The 16910-nt window shown below is 36.2% G+C and overlaps 2 protein-coding genes across 5 annotated transcripts in view; one reads left to right on the forward strand and one right to left on the reverse strand.

Moving 5' to 3' along the window:
• The window catches only part of LOC109030935 (alpha-tocopherol transfer protein-like), a 35985-nt gene extending 33744 nt beyond the window's left edge, over positions 1–2241 (forward strand). Inside the window, exon 7 of the mRNA XM_019042173.2 lies at positions 836–2241. Within this exon, the coding sequence (XP_018897718.2) occupies positions 836–936 (101 nt within the window). The 3' untranslated portion in view covers positions 937–2241. The remainder of the gene's footprint in view (positions 1–835) is intronic.
• Positions 2242–7236: 4995 nt separating this feature from the next.
• LOC109030904 (alpha-tocopherol transfer protein) overlaps positions 7237–16910 on the reverse strand; it is a 103876-nt gene continuing 94202 nt past the window's right edge. For all 4 annotated transcript variants that reach the window (XM_019042116.2, XM_019042119.2, XM_019042118.2 and 1 more), the window contains exons 4-8: positions 16711–16864; positions 14710–14903; positions 12591–12701; positions 10479–10629; positions 7237–8813 (exon numbers count right to left, since the gene is read on the reverse strand). In XM_019042116.2, the coding sequence (XP_018897661.1) occupies positions 8749–8813; positions 10479–10629; positions 12591–12701; positions 14710–14903; positions 16711–16864 (675 nt within the window). In that variant the 3' untranslated portion in view covers positions 7237–8748. The remainder of the gene's footprint in view (positions 8814–10478; positions 10630–12590; positions 12702–14709; positions 14904–16710; positions 16865–16910) is intronic.

A 16910-nucleotide genomic window follows, 5' to 3' on the forward strand; every position in this document is an offset into this window, starting at 1 on the left:
TATACTCGTGTTGTACTAAGTACACAATAAAACGAAGTAACCAAAATGTTGTGTTAATATAGGAATTAAGACACAAAGTAATACAAGCTGTTAGTTAATTTTTGTAAGTGTTATTGTTCCCTGTGTCAAATCGAGCAAATTTTTGTGTCGATAATCTGCGACCTCGTTAAAAATTAGGCCTCGGCCATCAAAATTAGCAACAGTGATAATGCAGTGCGCTAGCCATTCGTAAGTCGCAATGTCTGAATTTGGGGCGGAAGACAAGAGAATATAAGTTCCGCAGGCCACTTTTTTCATGCCCCAATGTCTCATAGTAACCTACGGTTCAGATCGATTTAACACAAAGTTGTGTTGAGCAACCAACTCCTTTGTATTGATCTGACACAAGAAAAAAATAACACAAAAACACAGATTAACACTACACACGGACATTTTTAAGTGTGTAGGAAGACTCTATTACTCTCTCCTTGATTATGATCAATTTGTAAATCCTCGTGGTAAAGAAAGACCTGAAAAGAGTCCTGAAGACATGTAAAGACCTGTAGTGGCCTAATTTAGCGGGAAAAAAATAATTTTTTACACGACTGAGGTTTGGTTTGTTGATCTCTTTAAACGGCTAAACCAGCCATGAAGAAGAATTAAGATTATAAACGCACATTGAGTTAGCTCTATATTATCGTAAGTCGATTATGGCTGAAGCTTGTGACGACGAGTCAAAGTAATAAAGTACTTTGAGACCCTATATTTTTACCTTCAGTAGGAACTGAGATTATCAGTTTGTTCTCTTTTCTGTGCATAAAAGTAATATAATTGTTTTAAATTTCATTTGTTGCAGAAACGACTAGCTATGGATACAAACCTCGAGACAAGAAAGGCAAAGCAAATAGTACCAACAACAACATTACTGCGGAGAGTCAAGTGATTAAAACGAACTAAGTAATCACCATAACCTGTCATTGTTACCAAAAGATTTTCTAAATTTTAAGAATGATTTTTCCTTAAAAGACTGCAAAGGTTTCGATCAAACTATTTGAAACAATTTTCAAGGAAGTAAAATGGTGAAGATGCATAGTGAGTGCAGCCTCATTTTTGGGGGCGCTATTATTAGACATATTTTTGTCACTTACGTAAATAAATCTCAATAATATGTACCTGTGCCCCATAGCATAAAGGTAATAGAGCAGGACCTAGTCCCGTTTCAGCCACTCTAAGATATCAAAGAAAAAACACGCACATTTTTTATACATTAGTTCATACATTTTTTACTACTACTACTACCATTCTGAGCATCAGTTCGCATTCAAAGGCTTGAATACAGTGTTTGCTTTTTTATGGTTTTGCGTACCTAAGGGTTTGTAATTTATTTTGAATATTTTTTAACTGAGCATGACATGATCAGAGGCGAATTTCGTGGTTTTTTTCGAGTAGAAAAAAATGAGATTTTAAAGTATTATTGACTGACGATGAGGGCGATATCAAATCTACAAATATGATGAATAGTTTCAAAATAAGTAAATCCTTTGATTTATTGCTAGCATCATTTCAATTTAGTATTTCATATCCTTTAAAAAAATTTCAAAAACACCTTGATGCCTAAAATATGAAAACCTTCATTTTCCACAATCATCGGGTGCAGGTGAATGAAAATACGTAACCAGTCCATATAATTAGGTAACATTCGTGCGAAAACCCTCTAAAATAGGAAATTGAAGTTTAAATTCACTTAGAAAAGTCAAAATGGCAAAGTTAATTCACCATTTTTACACCAAAGAATATTTTATGTGACCACTTTTGGAACTTTAAGTACGTTTTTCTGCAACGACCTATACGTAGAACACGTAAATGATATGATAAAAATAATGAATTTTAAAATTATTGGCTTTCATCGGAAATACAATTTGGATGAGCTTAAATAAATCCATCAATGTAGGAGTTTTATTAACCTCGACCTCGACGTGGGGCAAATAGACCATTGTGAAAAAGAAAAATTGAACAGATATTTTTAAAATATTACATGTTCCACCCCTTGCGCGTGGACCCTTCCTTGTCTTAATTTGAAGGCATCCTTTAAAAAATGCACAATGTGCGATTATTTTTAGTAGATAATACGGTAAAGCTGTCAAATACCTACCTATCACCTGTCTTCTTATGAATAAGTACCTGATAAATATTTTAAGACCTACACATTTTAGAATAAGAACCTACGTACGCAATGTAATTAAATAAATTTGAAGAAACTTACTCGAAGTTTATTTACTTTTTGCAAAAATTTATGAAATCAAATTCCCACTCTTGAAACAAATCTATACATACTTAACTAGATGGATTCAACTGAAATCAGTCTATATGTCACCTAAATCCCTTCTATGTTTTATTCTTTGAAATTTAAAGAAAAGTAACGTTCTACCTCGAGCTTTTCTCATGATAGAATTAACAATCTAGGAAAGTTCCCAGGGGTGGTTTCACGATAACTGGAATAGTTTTGTCGCCGTTACGGACAACACATTTTTCAGTCATGTTTTCAGTAGTAATGATAATCACACGAATTTTCTTGCAGTAATCTACACAGGTTTACGTGTTATAACGCTTTTCAATGATTTATCGCTCTACTTTTCAATTTCAATTTATAAATGACCGAAAATGTGCTGTCTGTTACGCTGACTTTTTACCGTGTAACAGACAGCACATTTTCGGAATTTACATAATATTAATTGAGATTTAGAGGAATAAATCATTAGACAACGTTATAACACGTAACTCTTTGAAGATGAATGCGAAAAAATTCTAGTGATTATCATTACTACTAAAAATATGACCGAAAAATGTGTTGTCCGTTACGGCGACAAAACTATTCCAGTTATCGTGAAACCACCCCCAGAAACTTTAGTTCCATAGCCTGTTACATTTTTAGACAAAAAGTTCAACATCAGAGAATGTTATGTGACCTGAAACACTATACGTGCTGTTCCGCTAAGATTTGATTTAAAATATTTGGTTTAGAAAGTATACCAAAGTACTGCGGGATTACTTCCAACTCTGAACATGAATTTACGAGCCAAAAAAAATTTGATTGGTGAACGGTGAGCAAAATATTATTGATGGAAAAATCCCTCAAAAATAGCTGGAATCTCTCGTGGAGCATTCCTTCTCGCAGTTTGGTAAGATACAGTCCTCCAAAATATCTTCACAAAGAGTTACTTAACATTTTAAAACACTTTTCTGAGGAAAGAAGAAAATTCAACATTATGAGTCACAATCCGTTGAGCCCCTTGGGATTTAAGTGCTGACTCGCCTAACTGCAATTATTTTTTTCCAACCAAACTCATAGCTGAGGATCTACACAGATTATTTTACTGAGTGAGAAGAAAAATCAAAGAAGTTATCATACAATTATGTTGAATAGTTTTCCAAGAAACAATAAAGTATGATAGGCAGTCTGCAACGTCGCAAACGGAGCTACGTGATTTTGCACTTTGGCTTTCGAACAACTGATAGCTCATATCACTGCTAATTTTTTTTAATTTTTGGCGAGGTCCATGTGGGTGGATTTGAATGACATCTTTGACTTATATATATTTTGTAATTGTCACTACCAAAGTTGCCAATATGAACTATGCAAAAGGATTATCCGGATATCGGAACTTGGCTGTTTTCAAAACGCCTTCAACTGCGGCGTGATACCTCACGCATTCCGGAGAGTTCGAATAGTTGTATCATTGCGCCTTAAGAATGCGACGGAAGATTAAAATGGAGATACCTCGCTGCTGGCCTACGCACGCTGACCTTGTCGATTTCTTTTGAAATTTTTGCAGTGGAGATTGCATAGCTAAAGTGCGCTCCAGCTAGAATTGTATGTAGCAAATGGGTGGTTTTTATACGAGGATTAAAAATAAACAAGTGGTACAAAATAAAACAAAATAATATGAACTATGCAAAAGGATTATCCGGATATCGGAACTTGGCTGTTTTCAAAACGCCTTCAACTGCGGCGTGATACCTCACGCATTCCGGAGAGTTCGAATAGTTGTATCATTGCGCCTTAAGAATGCGACGGAAGATTAAAATCGAGATACCCTTCATGCACGCTGGCCTTGTCGATTTGTTTTGACATTTTTGCAGTGGTGAATGCATAGCTAAAGTGCGCTCCTGCTAGAATTGTATGTAGCAAATGGGTGGTTTTTATACGAGGATTAAAAATAAACAAATGGCAGGTAACAATGGTGGTAATTTTTGTTATGGGTTTTGTCACATCCCTCTCCATCCAATTTCTATGGCTGAGAGCTAAAACAATGTGTGTTTTCGTTTAAGAGTTTCGAAATCTCCGATCGGCGTTTCTTTTCAAAGAAGTAACGAAAACATTTCGTTGACATTTTTTGTGGATATTTTTGAATAAATTAAATAGTTCGCTGACAATTTAAAGAAAAAACTATTGATTAGTTTTTTCACACAAGCGGAGACACACACATTTGTTGACTTTTGCCATCAATATAGTTCGGTGTCACTCTCATCTTCTTGTTTTTTCTCCTTTTGCATCAACCCAATCTCTTTCATTTTTATTTTAACGTAATGTGCATCGAAAAAAAGGTCGGTGTATTCAAGCTGAACCTGTGCTAAATTACATGGGCAGAAAAACTACGGGACGAAAACGATAGCAAAGTACATTTGATATCAAGAGGAAAGGAAAATATGTCGGAAAATAATGAGGAAATTGTGGAAATACATACACATGCCTCATTAAGACATCGCACGGGCGCAATTTTCAAATATTACTGGAAAGTTCAAGGAAGAGAAAGGAACTTCGCATAATCGTGATTGACTTTTTTACAGGAATAGACGCCCCTTTACACGAATCCTGGTACTCCTGGCTGCAAGGACAAGGTCATCTCCTTTCAACGATTTGTAACGATCGTGAAAATTGAAGAGGAGGGGGGCATCTCAATTGCGACGATTCAAGACTTCCAGTTTTTCCTGTGCATTTGAAGAAAAACAGAGTTGAGGTTTTGCATTCCAGGGGGTTCGCAATTTTAGAGCTTGTCCCATGTAAACTTTCGCGTGGGAAACGATGCTGCCACTGCTTTAATTTCTCTGAAAAAAACCCTGAAGCTCCTAATGGACCCAAAGAGCGTAGTTGTTTAAAATTCTACAATATTATCTGGTTTTGAAAGAGTGAATATCCGGAAAAATTCCAACAAACTTCCCTCATCACTTACTTAGGCTTCTCTCATTGAAACAGTCTGAAATATTCCCAACGGATCCTAGATTGTATCCCTAGATTAGCTACCCAATGATTTAGATAGTTTTCACCAGATGGCCGCCTCTGATGGCCAGATGTGATGAACGCAGATATGAAACTGGAATATCCTTGAACAAGATACGCCGCGACGCCTTGGTCTATGCAACTATTCGTGCATCATGCCGTAGTCAGTGTTGTATGGACACAAAATGAAGGCGCTACCTTTTTCTTTATCAAAGCGGCACGGCTCCATCACAGCATTCACAGCCTCAATTTCGAGATCTTATTCTGAGCTTGAGAGCTCACTTCAGAGAAAAGAAGTGAACAATCTTGTTACTAGGAAATTTTTTTGGAGCATCAAGTTCTAAAATCTCAAATACCGTGGCGTGCAAAAGGATCCACTCCATTATTCTCTTGACTTGAACATTGTTCTACAGCATGACATTAAGGGCGCTCTCTACTCGTGGTTTTTCTCCAATGAAAAAGAGTACGTTTCGCCGCACAGTGGATTGAGTCAATTAGAGAGGTCGGACTTCAAATTTTTGACTAGAACTGCAAATTTGGATGCTTATTTTGTCACATTTTAAATTTTAAGGGGTGTTTCTATAGGAAAATTTCACGAGGGAACCAATGAAACCACTTTTAAACCCCCAAAGTTTTTTTTTTTTACAAACGGAGTGCTAAACGTTTAAAGTTTCCAAATTTTGTCTGACCTCTCCTATTGACACGATCCACTGTGCGCCGTGTCAGAAACTACGTTTCTTCAGAGAGGATATTATGGGTCCGAGCGAATTTTGAAGAGGGCTTGCAATAATGTTTGCATAGGTTTAAAAAGTTACAGCTCATCATTATAATAACATGAAATCTGTCTCCTGTTTTCACCGATTGATGTCTGATTATTTTTCATCGAGGTTTAAGAAAAATGAAAGCAGGGCTAACATGTTAACCCTAGTCTGCCTGAGCCTCTGAACCAACGAGAAAGCCTAAGCGGGGTCAATTTGACCCCAGCTGAAAATCAATTAGTTAGCTATGTTTTTTTCATGTTTTTAGTTAATATCAGTGCACTAACCTAACAGGCCTTAACCATAAAGCATATCTAAGTTTTAAAAAACACGGCGCAGGGTATGTAACCATTTTATCATACACATGTTGCCATGTTGTTCTCAGCATGAAAAAAAAAATAATAGGGCTACTAAATACTGAAAACGAAAAAAATCTGAAAAATTTTGCTTGTTTTATAAGTTTCTGAAAAAAATTAAAAAGAGAAAAATGAATACACCTTCAAAGTAAGCTTCTGTGATGCTAAATGGTAAAATATATGTTATAAGGATATCTGACCCCGCTCAGGCTTTCTAGGGGTCCTCGTGAATTTTTTGATCTCTCATGCACATTTTTTTTTTTTTTTTTTCCCCCCTTCAAAATCGTGTTCTTAGATGTTTTTGTAGAGCTATTTGTGAAGGACAAAAAATTTCCTGCATACCACGAGAAATGGCAAAGAGTTGAAACTCCCGTGGGGTCAATCTGACTCCACTCAGGCAGACTAGGGTTAAAAAAAAAAAAAAAAAAAAAAAAAAAAAAAAAAAAAAAAAAAAAAAAAAACTCAGAAGGTTTTGACTGTTTACTGAGCCATCATCGGTGGATTAAAGTTGATGAAAAAGATACATGAAAAAATAAGCGAGACAACTTTATATCTGCTTCGGTGCTGGACTAGAGACAAATGTTTAACTAAGCCTAAAAAATCTTGAATGGAAAGGGGCTTTAGGCTTCTCAGGAGGCAACCCAAAGATGTAGCTTTACGTGTGTAGTTCAATAATTTCATTCAAGTACCATTATAATAATTATCTCATTACTACACTGATATTGCGATGTTGAAAGTAAATTTGTTTAATTAATTATATTATTTTCTTTCCTAGGGACAATTACTTTCGTTTTGCTCAATATCAACTCTCGGACGGAGATATAAAATAAGGAAAAGAGGATGAAAATGAAAAATTTGATCAAGATGAATAAAAAACAATTAAATTTCTTTATTAAAATAAATACATTTTGAATCTGAGGCACATTTTTGAGCTATTATTCATGGGAAGTCAGTTTTATAATCTTCAAAATCGTAACATTTTTCACAAAAAACTTCTTGGAAGCGAAAAACATCAATAAATAGATAAATAAATAAATAAGCATTTAAATAAATTCATTTTCTACGCCGGAAGTTTGTGTTGGAGACGATGGTGGTCCTTCAGAATGATTTGATCTATCATTCATTTTGCCTCCTTTCCCATCTCATTTTGGGAATTCTTTGAATACTGATGTGAGCCAAAAATGAGTGTTGATACGTCTCAGAGATATTATAGTAAGGATAACAGGTGTAGATGGAGTGGAAAATAGAAAGTATATAATATAATATAAATTTTGATATTAGAATCAGATCACATTTAAAAACTCATGGGTAGAAAGTCTGGCGTTTCAAACCGTAATTTATGGTAACAATATTATTCGATCGATCAAAAAGTAAAAAAAAAAAAAAAAAAATTGCATACTTTTTTAAGTTTCTGATTAATAACATTGAGAAAAATTTCAGTGATGAGTTTTGTACAAGATAAAAAGTGATCTCCGTGTTTATAGACATCAAATCACAGACAAAATATTATTTATTCACTCTTAAAGTTTTTTTTATTTTTTTATATTTTTCAAAAGGAGGAATAATATCCGAAAATCACAAGGCAGAGTTTCATTTTACTGGAACAATTGTTTTCCAGGTTACAGTGGAAGACATAATTCGATTAATTTTAAAGGAGTCTACATATATTTATAAAATGGTAAAGAAATACATATCACCAGCCAAATTCCTTGAAAAAGTATTGCTTTTAAACTTAGACCTAAAAATAATATCTTCCCGATTTCAAAAGTTGGAAGACCTCACGTTGATGTCAAAAATATCTTAGCTAGATTCTCATGTAGCTTTGTCTTCTCGAGTAAAACAATTATAAAGAGAGGCAAGCATAAATGTTTTTATCTCTTTTGAATTAAAAAAAGAATAATAAGTTACAAAAATAAAAAAAAGAAATAAAAAACGCAAAACTTGATAACTTAAAGGAAACTGAGTTTTAAGTCGTTAGGTAAGCATGCAAAAAGAACGCAAACATACTATACATTTAAGAAATCGAGAAACAAGTGATGGAATGGACGAGGAATAAAACTGCGGCAAGCAGTCGCCTACTTACGTAATTGACTAACTAAAATAAAAGAATATAAACATACAAAACTTATACATTCTTAATAAACGTACGAACATCATATTTCGAATTCATAACTTAAATAAAAGAAAGAAGAGAAAGAAAGAAAGAAAAAAAGTACCTACAGTAAGTAAAGAAAAACTTGAATTAAAAATCACAGGAACGTTCGCTTTGTGATGATATTTAAGAATTAGATTCTTCGTCTTTCCTCCAAATGAGAAGTGATTTTCGTTGACTTCTTAAGATGCATCTGGAATGATTGGATTGGTGCAGGTAAAGTGATTACTTCTTTTTTGATTTTGCGTCCTTCTCTGCTTTCCTCTTTCTGTATCCATAAGCATTGATAGCTGTAACACAACACAAAATACAATAATTTTAGCAAATATCGAGGGCAAAACTGTAAAAATGCGCAACTCGGTTGCAGTGTTTCAAAATTTCCGCTCATATTTTAATTTGAAAAAGAGACCCAATCAACATTATGGCTTGAAATTTTCACAGAATATTCGTCACACAGAGAATAAAATTTACCGAAGTTTTCAAGAGATGATTTTCAGTGATTTCCCACGTAGGAAATGAAATCAGATAGGAAGTCTGCAACTCCGGAAACCTAGATACGCAATTCTGTAGTGTCACCATCGATATGAATCGATTAAATAGCTTATAAAAAGAATACGAGCGCATTTCGATGGCGAAATTGCAGAAATGCGCCTCTTGGAAAACACGATTTTTCAAGAGAGTAACAAAAAACTGTCAACATTATTAATTTCTTAGACATAGCGCAAGGTTCAACTCCGCGCACGGAGAAAGAAACTTGGTGCGTGGGACCCTAAGTTGAGGTCATATGATCATATGGTCATATGAAGTTTTCGGATCACGTGTCTAAAAACTTGAAGTCCAGCAGCCGAAGTTCGGGTCAGACATCTGGAGTACTTCGATGTGTACCGAAGGGTTCGGGTCACACGTCTGAAGTGCTCCGGTACATACCGAAGTGCCTCGACGTCTGACCCGAGCTTCGGCAGCTCAACCTCAAGTTCTCGGATGCGTGATCAGAAAACTTCAGGGATCTATATGACCTCAACTTCGGGTCCCATGCACGAAGTTTTTTCTTCCGTGCGGGCAATGTTGGTTCCGTTTATTATCGTTTTATTATCGTATATATCGTTATTATGTATATCGTTTTATTATCGTATATCGTTTTATTATCGTTAGAGTATCATTCCAGTTATGATCAAGGCGCGCTCGCTCGTCGGAGAAGAAAAAGAGTGAAGAGATCGCGAGCGGATCTTCCTGGGATTCTAAGTTAAAAAATCATCATTTCCATCGGAACCTTTAGATCGAGATTCATTTGTCCATTTTCGAAAGAAAACTTGGTAGATACGTTTCTTGCGGAAAGATATGGTTTAAGGAAGACTTTGAACAAAATTGGACGGGCCATTCAATTTTGATCAAAGAAGAATACCTATTGCATAAATACCAACAATCATCAAATGGACGTATTTCTGTCAAACGGAACTACGTGCATTAAGACATGAACCCTGAGACCCATAAGAATATATGCATAACAAGACTCACGTCATAATGCACATAGTTCCGTTTGACAGAGATACGTCTAAATGGTCTACTTTCATGGGAATTCGATCATAAATTGAGGCTTCATTAGGTAAAGATTGCTCAACCATTCGCTAAACTCTGGTCATCAGTCATCTCAGGCAAACCTGGACGTTGTCTTCCAAATGTAACTTAAAAATACGAGGCATTGGCGGATACAGCAAATTGGCAACATCGTTTTTTCTCCATTTAAATCCATGGACATGTATCGATTCTTGGAGGGGCCTGGTGCTCCAACCAGAATCGATTATTCGACATAGGTTTAAATGGAGGAAATCCGATGTTGCCAAATTGCTGGATTCGCTGCTAAATTACGAGGAGGATAGCAATGGGAGGTTTCTAAAATAAACTATCTCTGGAAATAAAGGTGATAAAACAAGTAAGTAAGAAGAGGTTAATCTTACCGTCGTATTCTTTATCACACAATAGGAGGAGTTCATACCACTGAGAACCAGAGATAGTGGGAACATGAAGGTTTCCGCCATAGGTGTCTGGTAACATTTTCGGGTTGAAGTATTTGTGCAGAGATTCACGGTCGGTACCATGGAAAATTACCTGAAGTAAAACAAACCAGTTAAAAATATATAAATAAATAAATCACCAGAAACGTCTCATTAAAAGAACATGCACTATACTGATTGTGAACATAAAGTTGATTGGGAAAACAAGAATAAAGTCAAAAATTTTTGGAGTGGAAAGGGAGAGAGAAAAACTAATTAAGGACGGGTCGAAATGCACTTCTAGAGTCTGTTTCATAGTTGAACGTACTTATGCTAAAAGGAACTATGTGCATAGGCTTTGCGTGGAACATAGTTCCTTTTAGCATAAATACGTCCTGTTGATTCTCAAGCTTCCCCCATCGTCAGAGAGTGCCCACATAATTTACCTCATACCTAGGTACCTAGGGAGCTTAGGGGAGGCCCACACCACAGTATCATAAAAAGGACAATTTTAAAAGCTATAAGTAAAATTCAACAGTACGATAACCTAGAAAATAGATCCTTTCACGGCATTACAATGATTTGCCACTGAAAAATGCACGAAACACAAAAGGAAAAATAAGCGTGACAGGTTTTGAAAATCCTAGGGCTGGTCCATACCCAATAATTTGATATGAATTTTTTGTGGTGGCAAATTACTACGATACCATGCAAGTGCAGTATCATTCCAAATTCGTAGTTACCTACACGAAGGAACTCAACTGCATTTGAATGTTGAGACATTTCCCATCGTGAATTCCATTATTATCAGAAGACTCTCGACAATTCTAAGGCCTTGTCTCCACGAGCCGTTTCACGGGATTTGTCCCGAGGAAAATTTCACTTACGAAGTCGGGAAAAATTGAGTTAAACAATATTTTTCCCAGTACCGAGTATGATCCTTGTAACCCTAAGACCAACTCTGCCGTGCTAAGGAGGAACGCCGTATGAACACTCGAGAGTAGCCAAATTTCCCTTAATAAAACATGTATTTCTGACAACATTCATGCATATTTTTCCTCGAAATTTTCAGATATTTTAGATTAAATTGCGTACAAAATTGTCTGAAAATTTTAGAAAATAATATTCGCAATTCGGGGTTTTTCGGAGGAAACTTGGCAAAGTCAGAAGGCTGGCTCATACGGCGTTCTTCCTTAGTACGGCAGAACTGAGAGAGGAAAAGGAGGAGAGAGCAAACTATCGATATTTTGCTGGTTACTCCACTGTTCGTGTTTGTTTGGTTAAAATAATGTGTCTATAATTGTCAATCGTGTTTAATCATTATTTTAATCCCGGTTAAATGATCAATGTTTACTAACTTATCTTCCCGCGCAAACTTGTCGCAGGACCGTATGAGCCTCGTCTCGTGGAGACGGTATCTGGGAAAAATCCCACAAGTTTCATTCCTGAAATTCGAACTTGGGACGAATCTCATGAAAAAGCCTCGTGGAGACAAGACCTAACTGAAAATTTCGCTGATTTTACTTCTGAGCTCATGCGAAAATCAGAAAAATTTCAGACAGAAATTTTACAGACATGTGCGCGTAAAAATTAAATTGTCTGCATCAATTTTGCGACCTTGAAATTTACGTTCCTTTGCACTGGAAACGATGAATTACGCTAAACTTTACTCAAAGTTCGTAAAAATAGTCCTTTGTTTAATGCTACGCTGGAACGTAAATCAAAGGAGGACCACCTTGAGCTGGTCACACGATTTAGGAACGACGGCCCCAAAATCAGGTCACCATAGAGAGAGGGAGGTTGGCAAATTTCCAGGGGGCAAGGCGCCATAAGGGGGAGGGGGCGTTACCCCACCCTATTATAGCTTCTTCGTTTCTACGGCAGTGTGGTACAATAGGATGATGAAGGAATAAGGGTTGTCCGTCGCGCGTAAGTTTCAGAAGTTGCGTCAAGTTTTGAAAATCACGTGCAAGTGAGAAATTATTTACTAACATTCTTTCAATTTTAGAATTTTTTCTTTGTGCGGTTCTCTCGACTTATTGAATTGCTAAGGGGTGGTTTATAGATAGAACTTACCCTGCTCCTAAGCTTTTCGCGAAGGAAAGGTTTGAAAAGTGCGAAGACCATATTGAAGATGTACGGCTGATTAACAATGTGGATACCCTTAATCCTAAGTGGTACACTATCCTGTAACACAAAAAATGAATGGTTTCAAGTTAGTAAAGATGAATGGAGGAACATCGATAAAGGCGCGAATTTTCGTTGAGCTGTAAAAAGCACAAGCGCATATTTCTAGCGAGTACACTACGATAGCACTCATATATCCAAAAAAATTTCATGACCAAGTGCTATCTATCGTCTAGTAATAATAAAGTAAAATTTGAAAAAAAAAAAAAAAAACCTCAACTATACAACGAACTGACAGTCTTGCTGATTTTCAACTTAACATGAGGTTCTACAAAAAATTTGGCGGGTTCTTGATCGAAAAATATAGATCATGGTCGATGATGATTTTTTCTGTGAATTGATCTGGAAATTTTTCAGGTTTCCAAGTTCTTCCCGCAAATTATTTATATTTCAGTGTAACAACGGAAAACTTTTAATTTGTTTATTTCTTCAAAACTCCAAGGTGATTCTGCTGATTTCAGCTTCAGTCTGTCGCTTAAATTTTTCAATATCTTGTTCTAGCTGTCTGCGCTGCCCGTTGCCGTAAAGTAGTCTATACCGCTTATTTTTGGTCGATTCGACAAAGAAGCAATACCAGTCGCGAAATCAAGCTGCTGATTGATACTATATAGGCATCTCATACAAGTAATATTTTTCCTGCATTTTAATATCCCCACTTTTCAACAAACAGGCTCCATTTTTGCAACGTGTACACTCGTCTCAGCGATCCGAGATCACGCCGGTTGAGCAAAACAAGTTTGAGATTTACCAGATTTATTCTTCGATCACAATTCCCCCCAAGGAAAAATCCCCTTATTTCTACAATAGACACGAATAAAGTACACTTCAGGTTCGATGGCCTCCTCATCAAAAACCTTTGTGGAATAAGGCTTCGCCCATCTGACGTTTGGGCGTGTCTCAATTTCCACGTGAGCCATGTTTTACATATAAATTCATGCTTTCTGGGGCTCGCCGCGGAAATCGAGATACTCTCTTACGCCAGAGGAGTGACAAAATTAGGTATACGCCCCATCCTGCGTGAACGTAGCCGCGAGGAGGGTGATGGGATTCTGCCCCCTTTGATAATACAATTTCCCCGCGAAAAGGTTTTTATTTGACATTATGAGCAACGCTGACCTTCAGAATGATACCTCAGAAATTTGTTGCCCCTTTTGGAAGTTTTCGTGCGCTTGAACCACCAATCAATTTTGAAAGGAATAAACGTGATGAATATCCGCAAGTACCTACATAATTTCTTTTCGTGGCATTATTTCGCACACCTATATTTGAGAAGTTGAATTATTATTTGATCCTTGCAAGAGTTGAGAACTTCATATTTATCGAAAAACTCTTGCTATGATTGTAACAGCAAGCAAGCAACGAATCTCATACGTCAAAAGGAACATTTCATTTGCCCATTCTAGAGATATTCTTTCCAAAAACTTTACACGAAAGCAAAAACTAATCGGCCGTACATTGCTATCCAAAGCACGTTTTTAACTGTGGTTTCTAATACAGCTTCATATTTTATTTTTTAAAGAAACACAACATTTTTAGAGAAAATGTTGATAGGCTGTATCCTAAAAAAATAAAATATCCAGGAAAATCTACGACGTTACTCTATCGGGCACGTCTTAATAAACGTCCACATTTGCGTAATTCGTTTCCCGCTAAAAATTAAACTCAAAACCAGTGCTCCAGCAAGAAGGTGCTGAGCACAATATTTCAACGTTTGTCTACATTCTAGTGGGGATCTCCTCTGGCGCAGTGGCGATCCCAGCAAGTTGGCAACACTTTTAATACTCCATTTAAAGCTACAGAATCGATTTTAGGTGAGACAAGCTACTTCACATAAAATCAATTGTGTTAAGTACGTTTAAATGGAGGAAAAGCAGCATTGTCAAGTTTCAAGAATCGCCACGGCCATAACGTAACTAATATGGTACTGTGGAGACGGCGTTGCATACCCTGTACAACGAAGGAACTTTGCTGAGTTTCAGGAGAACATGTCTTATGCAATTGATTTTACCTGGAGCCAGTCGACTATTCTCTTGGCAAAGGGAGGAGTGAATTGCCACGTTTGTTGGAGGGTGAGTCCATCCATATCAAAAATGACTTGAGCTCCAGCAACTTGGGATGCTGGTTCCATCATGGCGGCCTCCAGGAATAACACTGCTCCTTTGAAAACTTCGTCCAGACTACACTTTTTTGGCTTCCATTTTTCTGCGAAAAAATGACGAGTGTTAATGAAATCAAATGGTAGAATAACATTAAGAAATTAAAACCCATTAAAGGCTTTATTATGAGTCTTCTTTTTTCTACTTACTTTCTCGACAGGAAAATACATACATGATCACGGAATACAGTTTCGATGAATTTTTCTGCATCCGAGATGACCAGCAGTATATCGATCAGAATAGATTCCAAGAAAAAAACACTGCGAAAAGTGGCCAAAACTGTCTATAATTAGATGGTAAAATAGTGCTGGGTTCACACTATTTTGCGGGGAACATAAAGTTCAGAAGTTCAACAATTTTAATTAGAGTCCAAAAATTTGAGCTCTAATGGCTACCTGTACAAAACTGAGGGGGAAAAAGTGTTCAGTTCAGGCAATTACAATGGAATATAAACAAACTCTGCCCGGGCCCCCACAGTCGGTTTCAGGACATTTTATAAACGAGTTTTTGTCTGCGCACCCTTTTTGTCCAGTAGTTTACGCCCACACGTAAAGTAAGCAACAGTGACTTGGTCCAAGCGTTATATTTTAGTCGGTATGTACAATATTGACAATATAGAAATGAGAAATTGAGAGAGAAGGAGGTGTTGTTATTATGATTGCTCATTTTCTAAATAAAATGTTATTACTTTCTCCTTTTAAATCATCTTTTTAAATTGTCATTGGTGAATATTTGGTTTTATTTCTATCCTTAAAATATTGAATGTACAATATACCTTACGTATGTATAGGTACTTTTTTTATTTTCTTTGTTTTTTTTTTTTTTTACGAAATTATTACTTCATTTTGAAAACATTTATATTTTCAAAACGTGAAAAATATTTGTAAAACCTTTTCCAAACGACATTAATCTCAATGAGCCACAGTTGTGCCGACAGAAACTGCAAAAATGAATAAAAGAGGAAAAAAACCAAGAGGCATGCAATCTTTAGTTTTAACCCATTTGTACATCGATCTTTTAGAGTCAAATACGTCAAATTTTGAGCGTTTCGTTGCGCGTACACCTCGCTGGAGCACAATAAAAGCACAAAATGTAAAAGAAAAAATTAAAGTGCTTTGGAAATCATTAAATTTGACACGGAACCACCAATATTTGAAAAACACATTATATTATTATTCTCCTTTGATAAATTGATACATATTTTTTTTCCATCAATTTAAATGAGAATAATCAATGCAGAGTGTGCTAACATTTCAAAAAACGCTGTCTATGCGAGTATATAAATATTACAGCCTAACAGAGCGGAGCGGCGTGCTGCCAGCGCGAGAGGCTCACTGGCGCCTACAAACCTAAGTGGATACTTCACGCATTGCACAATGCTTGAAGTATCCACTTAGGTTTGTAGGCGCCAATGCGCGTTTCGCGCTGGCCGCCCGCCCGCCATGCGGCGGCGCCTGAAGCAACTATTTCACGCGTATAGCACGCGTATGAATTGATTAACAGATTTAATCTCTTTATTAAGCATTTATAATCTCTTATCAACGTGTGTAATGAAGTAATTTGATTTATTTGTATTATTATTTAATTTAGTGTTTGTCCTACCACTGATGATAGGGATACTATACAACGATACTATACATTTTTTAAAACATTTTTGATACAATTGATCGGTAATTACATTAAATTTTTTTTAAAATATTAGATTGAGCTAAGGACTCTCATGCATGAATCTATTTCAGCTGTGTGTGTTTTTGATCGATCGCGCCTTACTCTAGCTAATGTAAACTTCCGACTCAACGGATGGACTTGGCTCAGGAAGGCTTGATTCATATTAAAAATAAAGTAATACTTACTTCCTAATTCTAAAATCAGAACTCGTCTTCCGTCTTGATCTCTCTCAGGTAACACTGTGAGTATATTTTGTTCGAAGACATTCCTTTCTGTACTAGGTTTCAGTCCATCGTAGACATCATTGTGTTTGATTTTAAAAGCATAATAGTTTTGAATCTGTTGGGCAAAGAAAAATGAAATCAGTTGCGGTGAAACATCAATT

Source organism: Bemisia tabaci, chromosome 5 (assembly GCF_918797505.1).
Source record: "Bemisia tabaci chromosome 5, PGI_BMITA_v3".
Classification (NCBI taxonomy): Eukaryota; Metazoa; Arthropoda; class Insecta; order Hemiptera; family Aleyrodidae; genus Bemisia; species Bemisia tabaci.